Source organism: Helianthus annuus, chromosome 14 (assembly GCF_002127325.2).
Source record: "Helianthus annuus cultivar XRQ/B chromosome 14, HanXRQr2.0-SUNRISE, whole genome shotgun sequence".
Lineage (NCBI taxonomy): Eukaryota > Viridiplantae > Streptophyta > Magnoliopsida > Asterales > Asteraceae > Helianthus > Helianthus annuus.
The window spans coordinates 87149350-87169493 of NC_035446.2; the positions used below are offsets into that span (position 1 = coordinate 87149350).

The following is a 20144-nucleotide window of genomic DNA, read 5'->3' on the forward strand; positions in this document are numbered from 1 at the left end:
TTGTTTATTACCTTACAAGAAATCTCTTTATTCATCAAGTTCATGTTCATACAAGAAGATGATCATCTTATGTTGTCACATAATCATCCTCTCACTTGCTAGACCATGTGTTTAATCACAATCTAGCAAGCTCTATGTGATGATCAGCGTCACAATCTCAAGTAAACAACAATCAAACATCATACATATACTAAACAACATCATTTCATCCATATTTCATCATATGTTAAGCTTTTGTTCAAGATTCATGTTCATGTATTTTAGGGTTCTTGTGATTTATAACATAATACATCTTTTAACCAGCTAAAATTAGAAGTATTAAAGGATTAAGAGAGTCTTACTACTAGCTCTAAGCTAGGGAAGAACACAAGAGAATGAAGGTGACAAGGATGGATGATAAAAGAAAGTGATGAAGGTTCTTCAAGTTCTACAACCACCAAGCTTCATAAAACCCCTTCTAGCTCCATGGAATGATCTTGGAATGCTTGAATGGTGGATGAAAATGGTGGTGGTGTAAGTGTGGGGGTCGGCCGAGAGGTAGAAGGGAGGGAGGAAGAAAGATGAAGTGTGTGGTAGTTAGTGAAATGTAATGATCTCTTAAATCTTCACACCATACTTATAACCATCTCTTCTAATATTTTGTCCACAAGATCAAGCAAGATCCAATATAAAAAGAAATAAAATCTTTGAGGTAAGGTGGTGATGGTATGGCCGATTACTAGGCTAGGGGGGTCTAAGCGTAACTTGTAACTAGTTGGTTACTTACTAGTTCAAAATCAAGTGTATAGTTAGTTTAGTTAGTTACTAGATATTTTAGTGGGTGTTAAGGTGTTCGGGGATCATGACTAGCTCATAAATAATTAAACAATGTTTCTAATATAGTTTCGGTGTTTCGGGTAGTGTCCGGTGGTTCGGTTAGATACCGGTTCATTAAAGTGTCAAGCTATTCCGTTTAACGATCTTTATGTTACTTTTTGTGACAATTTTAATTTCCGACACTTAGGAAAGCATTCAGGACCATTTAGTCAAATTTTTGCATGTAACTAGCTTGTTAAAAAGCTGAATTTTGCTGAAAAATGCAGAATTCTGCACTTTAAGTGGATTTTAGGCACTTTCCGACACTTTTTCTATCACCTAGTGACGTAGTTTTATGGTCCTTACTTCCCTACACACCATACTAGTGTAGTACCTTGTCCCTGGCCCATACTGGGTCTTACAACACTGTCTGTCTATGTACTGAACCTCGTCAGCATATTCCTGCTTTATCCGTGTGCTTTGTGCATCATGTATGTTAATATAGTTCGTATGTGATAATGATGTGACATTATGTAATATGTGATGCACATGTAAGTATGATGCAGTAATCAGAAGGCAGTTAAGTAATTCAGCACAGTCATTAAGCACTTTATTAATATTATCTAGTTGTACGGATACCTGGATTTATGAGGGTTGTCACATTCTCCCCCTGTTAAGAAAATTTTGTCCCGAAATTTTAGTTTCTGCTACTAGATGCAGGGGTCTTGGGGAACAAATGTGGGTATTTGGCTTTCATGCGATCTTCACGCTCCCAAGTGAATTCTGGGTCGTGTCGCGCGTTCCAACGAACCTTGACGAGTTTGACACTACTCTGTCGTGTCTTGTTAACCTTCCAGTCAGTAACCTCAACAGGTTCTTCAGTAAAGTGGAGTGTGTCGTCAATATGAACTTCGTCGGCAGGAATGACAACTGTTTCTTGAGTTGGACTCTTTTTCAAATTTGATACATGAAATGTATCATGAACGCCATTCAGCTCGGCGGGTAGATCCAACTTGTATGCTACAAGACCAATCCTTTCCAGGATTTTAAATGGTCCAGTGTATCTTGGGTTCAACTTCCCATGCTTCCTAAAGCGTGCTACACCCTTCCAGGGTGAAACCTTTAACAAAACCATATCTCCCACTTGAAAATCCAAAGGTTTCCTTCTTCGGTCTGCATAACTCTTTTGACGATCACGAGCCGCCTTGATGCGCTCTCGGATCTGTATAATCTTGTCTGTCGTCTCTTGAACCAATTCCGGACCAACAAGTTGTCTATCACCCGCGTCTGCCCAGCATAACGGTGATCGACACTTGCGTCCATAGAGAGCTTCAAATGGTGCGGCCTGAATGCTTGCATGGTAACTGTTGTTGTATGAAAATTCAACCAATGGTAAGTGAGTGTCCCAACTACCACCCAAATCCATTACGTAAGCTCGCAACATATCTTCCAATGTTTGAATCGTTCGTTCACTCTGGCCGTCTGTCTGCGGATGGAAGGCAGTACTCAGATTCAACTGAGAACCAAAGGCTTCTTGGAAGGATTGCCAAATCCTTGACACAAACCTTCCGTCTCTATCGGAAATAACTGAGAGAGGCACTCCATGCCGTGCAACAATCTCTCTTAGGTATAGCTCAGCTAGCTTGCTTGTATTATCTTTTTCTTTGATTGGCAGAAAGTGCGCAGATTTCGTCAGACGGTCCACGATTACCCAAATCGTATCATGACCTCTGGGTGTCTTTGGTAACTTCGTTATGAAATCCATCGAAATCTGCTCCCATTTCCACTGGGGTATTTCAGGTTGCTGCAGAAGACCTGAAGGCTTCTGGTATTCGGCCTTTACCTTGGCACAAGTTAAGCATTTGCCAACATACGTTGCAACATCGCCTTTCAATCTCAGCCACCAATAAAAATCCTTTAAATCTTGGTACATCTTATCCGATCCTGGATGGATCGAGTACCGTGACTTATGAGCTTCATAAAAATAACGTCTCTCAAACCACCAAAGAGAGGAACCCAAATTCGTTTCATGAAGCACAACGTTCCTTCCTCATTTGGCACCAACTGTTTCTCCATCCCACGGAGATATTCATTCACCAGATTTTCCTTTTTTAAGAGCTTCTCTCTGCGCCGCACGAATGCGCAATGAGATGTCTGTTTGTATGATCATTTCCAAAGCCCTAACCCTTATGGGCTTGATTCTTTCCTTCTGACTCAGGGCATCGGCGACCACATTCACCTTACCTGGGTGATACTTAATCTCACAATCGTAATCATTTAACATCTCCACCCATCAGCGCTGTCCCATGTTAAGCTCTTTCTGATTGAATATGTGCTGCAGGCTCTTGTGATTTGTAAAGATCGTGCATCGCTTGCCATATAAGTAATGTCACCAGATCTTCAATGCAAACACCACCGCGCCTAATTCCAAATCGTGCGTGGTGTGATTTTTCTCGTGACCCTTCAATTGACGCGAAGCATAAGCTATAACCTTCTGTTGTTGCATCAATACACATCCAAAACCTTGACGCGAGGCGTCGCAATATACCACGAAGTCGTCCGTGCCTTCGGGTAGAGATAAGATCGGTGCGTCACAAAGCTTGTTTTTCAACAACTGAAATGCTTCTTCTTGCTTGTCTCCCCATTCATACTTCTTATCTTTTTGAGTGAGGGAGGTCAATGGTTGAGCGATTTTTGACAGCCAAACCTAGGAATTGACGGATCTCAGTTGGCGTTTTCGGGGTTTCCCAATTCTTGATTGCCTCGATCTTTGTGGGATCCGCATGAATTCCATTCCCGTTAACCACGTGACCAAGGAACTGAACTTCACGCAACCAGAACTCGCACTTCGAGAACTTCGCGTACAACTTTTCTTTCTTAAGTAGCTCTAAAATAGCTCTTAGGTGCTGCTCCTGTTCTTCCTTTGTCTTGGAATAAATCAAAATATCATCGATAAACACAATCACAAATTTATCGAGGTAAGGCTTGCAGACTCTATTCATCAAATCCATAAACACGGCTGGGGCATTTTTCAAACCAAATGGCATAACCAGGAACTCGTAATGTCCATATCGAGTTCTGAAGGCAGTCTTTGGAATACTTTCCTCTTGTATTTCCAACTGGTGATAGCCTGATCTAAGATCGATCTTGGAGTAAAAACTCGAACCTTGCAGTTGGTCGAACAGATCATCAATCCTTGGCAAAGGATACCGATTCTTAATAGTCAATTTGTTCAGCTCGCGGTAGTCGATGCACATGCGGAAACTACCGTCTTTCTTCTTAACGAACAAAAATGGAGCTCCCCAAGGCGAGAAGCTTGGTCTGATAAATCCCTTATCCAATAGCTCCTGAAGTTGTGTTGATACCTCTTGCATCTCGGAAGCCGCAAGTCGATAAGGTGCCTTAGCTACTGGCGCATCACTTGGAACTAAGTCAATGTGAAACTCGACTTGTCTTTGCTGCGGCAATCCTGGCAAGTCTTCGGGGAAGACTTCAGGATATTCCTTCACGACTGGAATGTCTTATAGCTTTGGCTCAGTGGCTTCTTTATCCACAATGTGTGCCAAGAAGGCAACACATCCTTTCTGCAAACACTTTCGAGCCTTTAAACAACTAATGATTCTTAGGGGCGTATCGCGCTTCTCTCCATGTACCATAACTGTTTCTCCATTCGCCATCGGAATGCGAATGATCTTCTCGTGACATACAATCTCTGCTCGGTTACTTGACAACCAATCCATCCCCACTACCACGTCGAAGCTTCCCAACTCGACGGGCAGAAGATCAAGCGAAAACTCGTGCTCTCCCAGTTCTATCACGCAACCTCTGATGACTTCACTTGCTTCTACTAGCTTCCCATTTGCTAGTTCTATCGAATACGGAATGTCTAACTTACTAGCTACCAACCCATGCATATTCTTAAACTCTAGCGATACAAAACTATAATCGGCACCAGTATCAAACAGTACAGATGCAAAGCGTTGATTGATAGGGAACGTACCAGTAACCACATTTGGTTCTTGGCGAGCTTCCCTCGCTCTGATGTTGAAAACCCTTCCTTGTGCTTGATTGAGCTTTGGGCATTCTCGCTTGAAATGCCCCATGTCTCCACAATTGAAACAACCTGGTCCCCGACCATTACCGTTCCCATTACCACCTTGATTGTTATTCGCTCCACGGTTCCCATTACCAGCTTGATTCCCACGATTTCCATTTCCGCCATTTCCTCCTTGTGGGCGGTTCCCATATCCGTTACCGCCACGGTTGTTGTTTCCAAAACCCCTTTGACCACCACGTCCTGTACCAGTACCAGCCTAGCATGTTTCCTTTGAATGGCCAGTCTTTCCACAAGACTCACATTTCCTTAACTTGCACTGGCCGGAATGGTGGTATTGGCATACATCACATTTGGGCAGAGCGCCCATGTACCCTTTTCCCTTGACTTCAGCACCAGTCTTAACTTCAGCTGGTGGGTTCACTTCCTTCTTCTTGCTGGCGCTGCTGGTACCCTTCTTAAACTTTGAGAACTTCCGTTTGTTCTCACCGGATTACTCAACGTGAGTCTCCTTTTTCTTCTGGTTAGAGATCGAAAACTTGTTTAATCTGATAGCTTCTTCAGTTAGTGACACGCTCAGATCGATAGCCTCAGTAATTGTTGCAGGCTTTGACGATGTCACCATACTCATAATCTGAGGTGCCAACCCCCAAATAAACCGATCGATGCGTTTGAATTCTGGATCAACCATGTATGGTACCACGCGAGACAGATCGTGAAATCTCTGGACATATTCGGCAATTTTCAGGTCGTCCATCTTGAGGTGCCAAAATTCAATTTCCAGCTTTTGGATTTCAGCCCTGGAGCAGTATTTCTTTCGCATGAGCTCTTTCATTTCATCCCATGTCATGGCGTAAGCAGCTTCTTCCCCCAGGGTTTGGACTTGAAGATTCCACCAGGATAAGGCACCATCTAGAAAGAGTCCTGAGATGTAGGTGACTTGATGTTCAGGAGCGCACTTGCTCATCCTTATCACAGAATCCGTCTTTTCCGTCCATCTGACAAAGGCTACAGCACCCCCGGTGCCGTTAAAATTCAATGGCTTACAGTCTAGAAACTGTTTATAAGTACAGCCTGTACAAGTAACATTATTCACAGCAAGCATTAGCGATTGCACATGGAGTATCCAAATGTAACGTAATGTATTTATAGTGACTTAACATTACCATGGGGTGGGTTGTTTCCAGAGGTACCCCCGCTATGTTCCGAGCGCAGGGCCTCGTGCTGTGCAATAGCCTGTGAAATCCGCTCCTGTAACTCTGCCTCTGTAGTGAGCAAACGAGTATCTCTTCGTGGAGGCATCTTCTATAAGAAGATTGCATTGGTCAGGTCTTAATAAGTATAGTAAGTATGTAACATGCATTTGTAATTCCATTTATCAACACAAGTAAACACATAATATCCCATGTTATAACACAAACAAGTAATTCCAACAACGTATATAATGAGAATGTTGCGATTGAGTTCATATATCAAGACCACAAGTACAGTTTTACATGTTCCACAATATATCATACATCAAAAGAGACTAAGGGTCACATCACCCCTGTCCAAAATATCCATCATACTACAACAATCAAAAGTCAATAAGTAAAAAATGTGGTCTTCAAAAGGCTGTGCAATCTGGCTCAATAGATGCACTCTCATAAAAAGCATGCTATCTGCATAAAACCAAAAATCCCTAAGCTGATGGTGGAGGAGGAGGTGGAAGAATAAAAAGCAACCTGCGCAAATGCGCTAAATCCTCCTCGAGTGGATGAACGATACGCAGCAGATAGCTAACCTGCTGCTCCATAGTGAGGAAACGAACATCAAAATCAGGGTACGGTAGGAGAGGAGCTGGTGGTGTCGCGAATGGTGACTGACAAGGACAAGGCGGAGGACGCGGGATCCTCTCTAACTCCATGACTCTCCTACACAGCATCTCCTACTGGAGCTTCAGCGACAAAAGCAAATCATCCCTCGTGTATCCAATGTGGAAGGAATGGTATGGATCAGATACAGGCATCACGTTGGGCGGAAACCAAATCAGTGGCTTGCCCGTGGGTGTAGAAGAAGGACCAGTGTGTGCAAACTGTGGCATGAAATGATCGGCTGCTGACACAGGTGGTACATGACCAGACGGCTGACTCGATGGACCTTCCCCGGGACGGGGAGGAGGAATATCCTGTAGAAACGTGACTGGTAAATCAGTGCGATGAATGTCAGATACGTGTGGGTGAAACGGGGCGATATCTGCTGGTACATGTATAGGTGCAGGTGGGGGATTGACAGGTCTAACAAAAGGAGGATAGTCGTCATCGTCCTCAATCCACCCATTGCGGGTGTGTGCATATCTGGGGTCAACCTGGGCTGCAAATGGAGCGTGGTCTACGGGTGCAGGTAGAGGGTCATGCAAAGGTGGTGCAACAACTGGTATGTCAACGTGATCGTGTTCCGGTAGAGGATCATGAGCAGGTATGTGCTCTGGTGCAATCAAGGGCTCAGGGTCAGCTGGAGGAAGCTCAAGATCAACGGGTATATCAAAGAGCTGATCGTCAGGAATGACAGGTGCCTCAAAAAGCTGCTCGTCAGGGACAAACTCAATCTCATGCTCAGGGTCAAAGTCGTGCGGAAAGACAGGGTCTAACTCATCGTCGAACTCGAAGTATTGCGGAGGGACAGGTGCAGCAGACATAGCGGTGTCAGAATCAGTGTCAGTGGGATAATGCTGCACGCCCCGTGTGTGTAAGGTAGTAGATGACACAGACTCAAATGAATCGGGACCAGAATGGTCAGATAAGATCTCTATGACAGGAACCTCGACAAATGGAACAGCAATGTCATCAGCGACTGGAATCTCAACAAGAGGGATATCAACATCATCATCAACTGGAATCTCGACAAGAGGAATGACAACGTCGTCATCGACTGGAGCCCCATCATCCTGGGCACCCTCAGGGGGACCCTCAATAAAAAGATCGATGTCGTCGTCAGACATAGCGTCTAGAGGCAGATCCTCAAGAGGAAATGCAGCAAGAGGAAAAGGAGCAGGGATCTGAACAAGAAATAGATCCTCGCCAGGAAGACCATCAGCTAGTGGTATATCATCTCCAAAATCTGGTAAGGCGAAAGGCTAAAAGTCATCATCATCGCTGCTCGTAGTGTCAGATGTAAAAACCTCCCGGTCTGTGGCTATCTCATCATCCGAGACTATGGCCATGGGGTCTATGGTATCTGATACTCCACTATCAGAAGAGGACATGGTGTCTGTGACAAACAATCACACATATGCACATATATCAATAATCATCAAATAAGCATGTAAGTAATAACAATGTAAGCATGTAATCATCCTAGTCTTCCCAGACAATCCCACCCAGCCTCTCAGACTGACTACCTAGTCTCTCAGACTAAAACCTTCCCAGTTTCTCAAACTGACTACCCAGTCTCTAAGACTCAGTTTCCCCCAGTCTCTAAGACTTAATTTCCCCAGTCTCTAAGACTGAACCTCCCCAGTCTCTAAGACTGAACCTCCCCAGTCTCTAAGACTGGATTATAAATATAGCCTTGAAATGTGTTTTGTGACTTTTGTTTGTAAAAATGTTTGTACCCTGGATCTGGACGTTTTGTGCATGCAATGTAAACATGTTTGAGAACATTTTCGTGAGAGCCCTAATGATCGTGGTCTAGACTCGAGAAAGAATCCTAGTTCGCTGCGATCGAAGCTCTGATACCAAGCTGTCACACCCTGACTTTTGCGGAAGCGTGGTTATTTGGTGTGACTTCTTAATACCATAGCATTCAATAATAACAACGCTATATGATAAAACATGAGACGTTCATCCATTAATTAAGTTTAGAAAATACCACAACATACTTGTCTTGAAAACATCGATACCCAATTACGTCACAAACCATGACATGTTTAAATGAGTTCACAAAGACTCAACAAAAGATGTTAACTAGAACCAAGTTTAGAAACATGTATCCCGTCCAGGAATAGGATGCATCTCCTAAAATCTATGACCATGGATGACATCCTTTATTTATGCGCAGCTTGAAACACATGCAACACTTGCCAGATCCACTAGTTCCCTGAAAAACATGTAGTTTAAAAAACATCAACAAAAGTTAAGCGAGTTCATGTGTATGTGTATGAGTAAACCTTTAAAGCATGTCTGTATGTATGTCCCTGGTATGTAGCAATAAGGAAAAACAGATCACCAATGGGTTGCAAAGCCAATGGTATGTGTGAAATGGTGCAGGAAGACTCAAACCTAGCAGATTTGTACCGGGCCTCCGGCTGGAAGACATAGTCACCCTATGGGCCACCCTGGTCCCCATGGGTATGGGCTCGCTACACCCAAATAGATCTATCACTCATGTCCCTCGGTTCTACGACGAGGATTAATGGCCTTAAGTGTTATACCCACCTTTCACATGATCAAGAAGTAAACCTCCTTAAGCTAATCATACCATGTATAAAACGTTTATAATAACTGTAACATGTATTTCACCCCCGAAGTATAAAACTGAAAAGTTGAAAGAAAAAGGGGGGACATGAACTCACTGTATTGCGTCTTCAGTACTGGCACTCAAAACTCCTCGGCAAACACGACTACCTACACTGTACTAACGTCTATTAGACGAACGGGTCGTGCCTTTGCTTAGTATTTACGTTTTTGAGTTACGTTTCTGATATTATTCCAGGTTATAATTATTTGTCAAAATAATAATTATTTTAAGCTCAAATTATATTTAGTTTTGGAATAATTGTTTAAACCACATTTTTGTAACAATACTTCTCAAGTATTTTATTTTCGTGATTCCTTTCGTGTATTTGTAGTTCCGGGTTAATATATTTTCAAGTCTCACCTTTAGAAAATATATAATAACTTATTTTGTCCCAAAATAATGTATTGTCCAGAAAATATATATTTTTCCCAAAAATCATATATCTTTTAAATATAATAAGAAAATATATTTTAACTTCCCCAAAAATAATATATTTTCACCTTGTCTAAAAATATGATACAACTTTGTAAAAATCATATTTTCATTTCTTGTATCCAAAATAATATTTACCAAAAATATATAAGTAGCGGTTTTTTTCCGGAATAGTTTATAAGTCACGTTCTTGTGTTCGATTTCACAATATTAAGTGTGTAACTTATATTTTTATTCCTTGTGATTTTTGGTATTATTTGGATAGTAAATTTCATGGTATTTGTTAAGTTATATTATTTTACCCTAAAATAATATAACTATTTCACCAAGTATATAAATAATCACACAAGTGTCTTAATATATATATATATATATATTCAAAATATATATATTTACCCATTTTTATTTATAAAAACAACCTCCAATATTTGCATTTTTGTTACAAATTCTATGACAAAGTTTATATTGAAAACCATAGTTAAATACTCACTTATAAATACTTGTTTAGAAAATATTTTTCTAAGTGTTTGTATTTTTAGAAAATTTTACCATAGTTTCCCCTAAAAATGGAGGTGTCCATGCTATCAAAGCATATCATTTTCTTTTCAAAAAGCATCACACAATAGTCAACAATCAAACCCTAAACAATATTATTCTTCCCAAGTGCAAAAACTATACACTTTACATAATAACATGAACTTGATCTTTTATTAAAAACTTGTAGTGACTTGGTAATAAGTTTAATAGACTTAGTTACCCTCCAAAATGTGTTTATTTCTTTAATAATCCCATTCTTAAAGAGTTTAGGTGTTTACAACTTGTAAGCACATTTCACAAAAATGTTTATTTATTAGATCTTCTTGTTTCATAAGCGTTTATACACTTGTTTTTCCACTAAAATAGTGTAGGTTTAAGTAAAAACCATGATCTTCCAAAAATCTTATTTTAAACTTGGTTCTCTTGGAAAATCATTCATAAGTCTTGGATCCATAAGGTTACTAACTCACTTTGTTTATTATTTTACAAGAAATCTCTTTATTCATCAAGTTCATGTTCATATAAGAAGATGATCATCTTATGTTGTCACATAATCATCCTCTCACTTGCTAGACCATGTGTTTAATCACAATCTAGAAAGCTCTATGTGATGATCAACATCACAATCTCAAGTAAACAATAATCAAACATCATACATATACTAAACAACATCATTTCATCCATATTTCGTCATATGTTAAGCTTTTGTTCAAGATTCATGTTCATGTCTTTTAGGGTTCTTGTGATTTATAACATAATACATCTTTTAACCAACTAGAATTAGAAGTATTAAAGGATTAAGAGAGTCTTACTACTAGCTCTAAGCTAGGGAAGAACACAAGAGAATGAAGGTGACAAGGATGGATGATAAAAGCAAGTGATGAAGGTTCTTCAAGTTCTACAAGCACCAAGCTTCATAAAACACCTTCTAGCTCCTTGGAATGATCTTGGAATGCTTGAATGGTGGATGAAAATGGTGGTGGTGTAAGTGTGGGGGTCGGCCGAGAGGTAGAAGGGAGGGAGGAAGAAAAATGAAGTGTGTGGTAGTGAGTGAAATGTAATGATCTCTTGAATCTTCACACCATACTTATAACCATCTCTTCTAATATTTTGTCCACAAGATCAAGCAAGATCCAATATAAAAAGAAATAAAATCTTTGAGGTAAGGTGGTGATGGTATGGCCGATTACTAGGCTAGGGGGTCTAAGTGTAACTTGTAACTAGTTGGTTACTTACTAGTTCAAAATCAAGTGTATAGTTAGTTTAGTTAGTTACTAGATATTTTAGTGGGTGTTAAGGTGTTCGGGGATCATGACTAGCTCAAAAATAATTAAACAATGTTTCTAGTATAATTTTGGTGTTTCGGGTAGTGTCCGGTGGTTCGGTTAGATACCGGTTTGTTAAAGTGTCAAGCTATTCCGTTTAACGATCTTTATGTAACTTTTTGTGACGCTTTTAATTCCCGACACTTAGGAAAGCATTCAGGACCATTTAGTCAAAATTTTGCATGTAACTAGCTTTTTAAAAAGCTGAGTTTTGCTGAAAAATGCAGAATTCTGCACTTTAAGTGGATTTTAGGCACTTTCCGGCACTTTTTCTATCACCTAGTGACGCAGTTTTATGGTCCTTACTTCCCTACACACCATACTAGTGTAGTACCTTGTCCCTGGCCCATTCTGGGTCTTACAACACTGTCTGTCTATGTACTGAACCCCGTCAGCATATTCCTGCTTTATCCGTTAACTGTGTTATCTGTGCTTTGTGCATCATGTATGTCAATGTAGTTCATATGTGATAATGATGTGACATTATGTAATATGTGATGCACATGTAAGTATGATGCAGTAATCAGAAGGCAGTTAAGTAATTCAGCACAGTCATTAAGCACTTAATTAATATTAATTAGTTGTACGGATACCTGAATTTATGAGGGTTATCACATAGACCAAGGAACGAAAAGGTAGATCTATTGGGTATTGGCAGCCCCAATCTTGGTCCACATTGACCCACACGGAAGAGTGCTTTTGTGTTCCAGTCTAAGGGTAATCGGCACACAAATCGCCTAGGTTTGGATGCTTCCCATGTCGTCACACATATTAATGTCCTTGCAAAACATTAATGATCTCGATTTCCTTATATCTTTACAAGTACATACCACTTTTCATACAAATACATCTCACATTTACAAGTATACGTTTTACATAAAAACTGCATGAATTCACACCAACTTTGTTGACGTTTTTCAAACTTACATGTGTTTCAGGAAATTAGTGGAAAGCTTTGCGGGTTTTCGCTTCAAGACGTCAAGAGTCCAAACTCCAAGCCTCTTTAGTTGGATTGTTCATCATATCCCGCTTCCTTGTGATGACATGAGGAACAAATCCTTTATCTTTTAAGAACTTGAATTATGATGTAGACTTTTGAAACTTATTTTATTTTGAAGTGATGTAAACACTTGTTTATGTTTGGAACTTATGAATGGCATTGGAGTTTACTTTTAATCATTTAGTATGTTTACTAATTCGTATGCAATGAGAATCAATCACGATAACACCTCGTGCTTCCGCCTATGACAGGGTGTGACATGAAGTATCCGGTGACTGAAGATATCAGTGTCAGACAAAATTGATAGCAACAGTTAAGGGGGAGTCTATAAATATTTCCTATTTTCTTCGTAAATCTAAAGCTTGTGCGTGAAATAGCTCGTGTGTGATGGAGTTCTGTCACGTGTGTTTATGTTCTTAATCAAGTATTGATTTGATGAAGTTGATTTCTCGATTGACGACTAGTTAAAGATTGAGCCTTATTGAGTTGTTGTTTAGAGTAAAGAAGATTAGTTACTTGGTCTCTCTTCAGTAAAGAAGATTAGTTTCTTAGTCCCTATTCCAAGACGATTGCTAGTCAATTCTCGAAATAATGTGGTGTTTCTTGAATTGAGGGGAAGATCGGAGATGAAAGACATCGGGGATTCAGTGGATTCGTGAAGATAGGAGATTGATTCATGAAGATACGTGACGGGATGAGATCATACATGAAGGGTTGAAGACTTTTGATTAAGATGGTGGATTTACTTTTATGGAGTTCAGTTAGTTATTAAGTTATTGAACTGAACTTCATGTCTTAGTGAAGCTTGAAGTGTTCAAGGTTGGGCATTAAAAATCCAATGTTTTTCTTTCTGCTGCCAGTTAGGAAGATTAATGTATCAAGCAATATTCTTACATGTGGTTGTAGGTCGGTTCACGTTAACTTGATTCGGGAGTAGTTTGAGGGGGAGGATTTACAGTGTTTGATGTTGGATTCTCCGGGTTTCTCAAAGTGGCCTTAAGTAATCGTCAGCAAGTCTTTTATTAGAAGGGTTGAAAATCATTGTGCTCTACCGGAAAGATCAAGTCTCATCCAAAGTTGAAAGCAGTCATGATATCATCAGTCAGGGGGAGTCTGTAAGTGCAGTATCCGGTGGCTGAAGATACCAATGTTAGACAGAACTGATAGCAACAGTTCAGGGGCAGTCTGTAAGTGCAGTTCTTGTTGGGTAACTGTGCTTTATCAGTTCTGGTCATCAAAGGCAGAAAGTCCAAGTCAAAGCCAAGTCAAGAATTCGGAAGCTTTATCAGTTCCCAGTTTATGATGTTAAAACTCAAAATATCTTGATCATTATTGTTGTTCTAGATTATTTGTTTTGTATCCAGGACAATATGTTTTATCCAGGTTTAGTCCATAGTCTATATATATGTGTTGTATAGGGTGGATTAGGGTATCTCTGGACAAAGCTTTGTGCAATCTTTCAGCTCCTCCTGTGTGTGCACATTCTAGTGAGAGAGTGCCTATGTGTTAGAGAGAGGGCTAGGTTTAGATCTTTGTGATCTAAACCAGCTTGTAGATGATGTAAACTCTTTCTGTTTATGTAATCTGTGATGACTGATTCAATAATAAAGAGATTCATCTTCTCCATCTTTCTATCTTGTTCATATTTTGATGTTTCATGTCTTGTTTAAGTGCAATGTTGATGTTTGTCATCGATCCAATGCTTTCACAACATGTTATAAAAACCGACAAAACAATAAAGAAACAAGAATGAAATTTTATCAATCACTAAAACAAAATGTTAATCGTTTTATCTTTAGATTTGAAACCTTGATCAGTCATGAAATCCGAACAGATTGTTTAATATTTACTATTATTGTTTATTTTCATTATAGTAACGTGAAGTTATTCTTAAAGCATCATGAACATTATAAAAAGGGTAAATTACAATTTTCGTCCTTTATGTTTGTATCGAATTGCAATTGATGACCTTTAACTGCGATAATTAAGTCGCAATCCTTTATTTGGAAAATTCGTTACACCTTTCGTCCTTTAGCACTAACCAGGTTAAAATTTTCAATGAAGTCTATTTACTTAAGGGCAGTTTAGTAATTTTACCTAATTATTTATAGTATAAATAAAATAACATTTAAGTAAACAAATTGTCCAACCTCATATAAATCTTAAATTGCAAGCAGATGGTGCACGCTATATGCAACTAACTTTACAGCCAATAACACTCACTTATCAATTGACACAAGAAATGATAATGAGGATTTCGTAAGGGTTTATGTAACCTCGAAAATGACTGAGCAGCAGGGGAAACAACTCCAACAAAATCCCTTAAACCTCATACAAAATTACAAATACATACAACAATCCTATACACGAAACACCCAAATTACCACACCATACAATCCCCAATGAGTGTAAGGAAGGAGAAGAGTCCGGGGAAACAACCAATGGCGTCTGAAACATGTCCTCCAAAGTTGAAAACCTTCACCACTTTGTCTTCTCCAATGACCACCTTTGGGCCGCCTTCAAACCCTAATACCTTATCCAGATGTGGCGGCGATGGGGGTGGCAAGAGGTGACGGTGTCGGCGACTGGTGGTGGTGGTAGGAGGTGATGGCGGCGGCGGTTAAAAACAGGGACAAGCTTCAGATCTAGTGGTGGGTTGTTTGTGACAGGATTCAGATAGTGGTGGTGGTTGTTGGTAGGTGGTGGTGGTGGTGGAGGCGGTGGTGGCGGCGGCTGGGATATGGTGGTGGTGGCGGTGGCTGGGATATGGTGGCTGGGATATGGTGGTGGTGGTTGTGGAGGTTGGTTGAAGAAACTATGGGATTTCAGGGGGTGTTTGGCCTAGCTTTTTTAATAAAGTTTATAGCTTTTTTAGCTTTTTTTACAAAATAAGCTTTATTTGGTGTTTGTTTTAGCTTTTTAAACTTATGCTTATTAGCTTATATAAGCTAATTTGAATAAGCTTATTTGAGGATGGTTTTTAAGCTTATTTGAAGAATGATAGAAATAAGCTATAAGCTAATTCAAACACTTAAAAAGAGATTATCAAATGACAGAAAATAAGTTATAAGCTACTTTAAAATATAAGCATAAGCAAAAAAATAAAAGCTAAGCCAAACACCCCCTCAGTGTGAAGTTGACCGAATCGAAGTAATCTATCTGATGGTGAACTTCATTTCATGTACTGTTTTCTTTGAAAAATGAATGAAACAAAATAATAGTTCAGGTGGTTGAATAGTGCAGGTGGTTGGCTTGGTGGACAGTGGTAGTGGGTGGTGGTGGTGGTGATGGTGGGGCTTGGACAACATGTTAAGTTTGTAACCCTAATTTAGGATGGAGGGTGAAAGAGGGGTTTATAAGGTGGGAAGAATCAGGGGTAAAGGGGTAAAAGGACATAAATGCCCTTACGTGCTAAGCACATGATCAAAGTTAACTAAAATATCTAACCTAGTTTGGGGTAAAGAACGAAACATGCAACGGGTTTTCCAAATAAAGGATTGTGAATGTAATTATTGAAGTTAAAGGTTATCCGTTGCAATCCGGTACAAACATAAAGGACGAAAAGTGTAATTTACCCTTATAAAAATATCAATACACTTTTAAAAAAATAATTTTTTTTTAAACCATGAAAATCAAACCTTCAAGCCGTCAAAAACAACTTGTCCAGCTGACCCAACCAACCTAGCATGTGGTTGTCCTTTTTCAAAACCATAGTTAACGGTACGAACCATAATCTTCGTAAACTATCATGAACACTATAAAATGATCACTACATATTAAAAAAAAATAAAAAGATAAAAAGATATTGTATAAAACCGTGAAAATCAAACCTTCAAGTTGTCAAAACCAACATGTTCAGCTGACCCAACCAACCTAACATGTTTTTTTTGAACGACCAACGAATCTTTCAAATGGGCTACTGGTGAAATTCACCACATCGGGATACACTCGCCTCCCAACCGGGGAAAACCCTCACCTAGGGCCGAAGCCCGTGAACACTCGCCCGAAGGCACGATAATGCTGTGAGGTAAAACCCGCTCAGTTCAATGATCGAATTAGCAATCTCCACCTATTCGCCTAGTCTCTCATCATCACCAGGTGCCGCAGAAAATAATAAGAAGAATAGGAATTGAACTTATATCCCTTTAGAACACCAATTCCCCCCAACCAACCCAACATGTGATTGTCCTTTTTTAAAACCATAATTAACTATTCTAACTATAATTTTGGTAAACCCCAATACCCCACCCTGAAAAGGTGAAAATCCCAACTATAATGACACTTCGTACATTTACAAAATCTCATCAAATCAAATGATAGCATAACACTATAGTGACACTTCTCAAAGCATAATTACTAATTAGGGTGTATTCCTCCCACCATCTCCGACGACTTTTCAAATAATTCTTCATTCGTCTTTTTCACAATTTCTTTCATCTTTTCATATTCATGGATATTCAAGATCATACCACCACCCCATCAGGTTAAATTTCTGATCGTAAATTCATCATGATTACGTCGTCACATTTCATTTTCTGATATTGGTTTGAATGATCTTGCAGGGCACACTTGCCGCCGATGTGGGTGGCCGTTTTCGGGCCCGAACCCGAGGAGAGACCATAAGAGAATATGTGGAACTGTTGAAGGGTATACTAAGGTTATTAATGATGAAGCAGTTTCTGATGATGATGATGATCATTATTCTGGTTTTGGTTATGAGGATGATGATGAACAACGCCATTTTGATTATGGTGATGAAGAGAAAGAGATGATGACCCCAGGTGAGTTTTTTTTATGTGTTCTTGAATCTTTTTTTTTTTAATTAATATGTTGATTGTTGAAGTTACTAAAAGAATGTCATGTTGAATTTAATGTTTGTTGTATGATTATGTTTGAAGATTTTATATGGATTATTTATTATGGAAGATACTTTAATGATTACTAGTATTTAATTTGGGTTAAATTCACATTGTTGTCATCTTCAAGATTTCTTGCATCTTGTTTGGATTTTTATTAATCTATTAAAGATAGTGGCGAAGCTTGAGATTTCCAACCGGGGGTCGAAAACGTATATACCTAAAAAATTCTATACGAAAACTACATACCGGGCACTAATGAGCGAAAAGTTCGGGGGGTCGACAAAGTTGCGCCCCTGATTAAAGATACTCACAGAACCTCAAATTAAGTGTATGAACTGAACACTTATGATGTCTTTAAATTTAGAGTAAATTTGCCAAAATCGTCCCTGAGGTTTGGGCATGTTTGTCATTTTCATCCAAAACAACTTTTTTTGTACAATATAGTCTTCACTTTTAGGATTTTTTGCCATTTTCATCCAAACATCTAATTTGCTTTATTTTTTCTATCAAACATTTGGATGAAAATAGCAAAAAATCCCAAAAATGAAGGACTATATGGTACAAAAAGATTGTTTTGGATGAAAATGGCAAACATGCCCAAACCTCAGGGACGATTTTGGCAATTTACTCTTAAATTTAAATAAATCATGCAACTGATTGTTGTTTCTAATCTATCTGTTGATTTATTCAATTTCTGGAAGTTTATTTGGTTTTCTAATCATTTCTTGAGTTTTAGTTGAATTTTGTATTGTCAATTTCTTAAATTTTATTTATTTTTCTAATAATTTCTTGGATTTTAGTTAAATCTCTTAAATTCTATTTGATTTTTCTAATAAAAGGATCTTGAGTTCCTAGACTGTTAATTTTTTTAATTACACTTATTTTTCTAATAATTTCTTGATCTTTTTCATCATCAGGCCCCAAGATTGAGAAAAAGATCATCAAAGAGAGTGGCAGCGGTGCTGGTGGGGTCGAAGAAAAACCGAATAGATCCGAAGATGATATGTTTTCAGCAGCAACAGAGTTTTCAGATACCCGAACCAGTCCAAGTGTGACTTCTGATGTAAAAAAAGTGGACGAGAAATTTGAGGTTTTCGATAACGTTCAAGACAATGCAACGAAAGATTCGGTTCCTTTGGTCAAAGATCACGACGAAGATAAAGCCAAGACTTTGTTAGAGGATTTCAAGGATCATAAAACTGTGTATTCTAATGTTTCGAGTGATGACAAACATGGAGAAAGTGGATCCATTGTGTTTGTCTTTGAAGACAAAGTAGTGCAAGAGAGTGTTCATAAAAGTCAAACCTTTGACTATGAAGAGTATGCTTTTGAAGAAAATATAGTTACAAAAAATCTTAGTGAAGCAGAAGCTTCTCATGATAAACATCCGGTCGTGATTCTTGGTGAAATTGATCATAGTGTTCCAGTTTTGCCTGAAAGTGCGGTTTCTGGTTCAAAAGACGGTGTCAAAGTCAGAAGTATTGAAACTGTGGTAGGTGAAGGCAGCGGCAAGGTGTTGACCGGTCAAGATTCTGGTGTAGGCGCATCGTTTTGCTCGAGTAGTAATAGTTTGGAGGGAATTTGGGGTTCGGTTTCAGGTACTTTTACTTCACATAGTTTTTAAAAGACTTAGTTTTGCTATTCAAAAAGGGGTAGCGGCGCAGCTTGTTGCCCGTCTACATGAACTGATAAATATTATATTAATACAAAAAAAATAAAAATAAAAAATTGTGGTTTCTTGTTGCTTTAACAATTTGTTATTGTTTTTTTACTGCAGATATTTCAGATGTTTTTGGTAAGTCAGAAAAGCGGTCGGATAGATCACATGCATTTAAAGGCCCGTCTTTGGTAGAATCCAAAGAGGAAATCATTGAGCAGAAAGCGTCTAATGCACCAAAATCTGCAAATAATGAAGATGCAATTGCAAAAGTTACCAACTGGAGCACAAGTGGACACATTGCTACTATTCCGTTAAGAAAGTTGATGGGTGAAGCGAGGTTTCCCGATCCTAAACCGTCATCGAGTTTGATTACAAAAGATGAGAATGCTGCTGAAAGTAGTCAACCTGGAAAGTCAAAGCTGACCCAACAAACTCCAGAAGTCAACCAGGAATCATCTCCGGTGATAAACAGTGGCGAGGGTAAACTAGTCAAGAAGAAAACAAACAAGGCAATATCAGCGTTGGCGCGATTCGTGTGCTGCTCAGCGCCAGTTACAAAATGATATACATATACTCGAATATGAGTTTGACTTGAGTTGACCCAAAAGGCTACATGGTTTCATTTTAGTATATTTTGTATATGTTGCATAGACACATTGAGAAATTTCAGAACTTGATGTGCAAAGTCATTGGATAGAGTTTTTGTTTACATGCTTATTGAATTTTGGTCATTGTTATACAAAGGACACAATTGATGGATATAATGGATTTTTGTTTGACTTTGACTTTATCTGATATGGGTTTGACTGGAGTTGACCCAAATGCATAGGCGTTTATAAGAAAATGTTAAGAAGAAAAATCCGATTTCTGGTATCAATATCCATTACATATTTAAAATATAATTATTAGTAGACATTTAATTAATTCCCTTTTTTCTGAATTTTTAAATTTCAAACCCAAAACAAGTCATGGGTCCCACTAATAG

The 20144-nt window shown here is 38.9% G+C and overlaps 1 protein-coding gene across 1 annotated transcript; it reads left to right on the plus strand.

Annotated features, from left to right (window-relative positions):
- The first annotated feature begins 16899 nt into the window (after positions 1-16899).
- LOC110908609 lies at positions 16900-19941 on the plus strand. Its single transcript, XM_022153549.1, has 4 exons — positions 16900-17123; positions 17203-17421; positions 18417-19097; positions 19277-19941. The coding sequence occupies exons 1-4, from the start codon at positions 17090-17092 to the stop codon at positions 19720-19722; spliced, it is 1380 nt and encodes a 459-aa protein (XP_022009241.1). The 5' UTR covers positions 16900-17089; the 3' UTR covers positions 19723-19941.
- Positions 19942-20144: the final 203 nt, after the last annotated feature.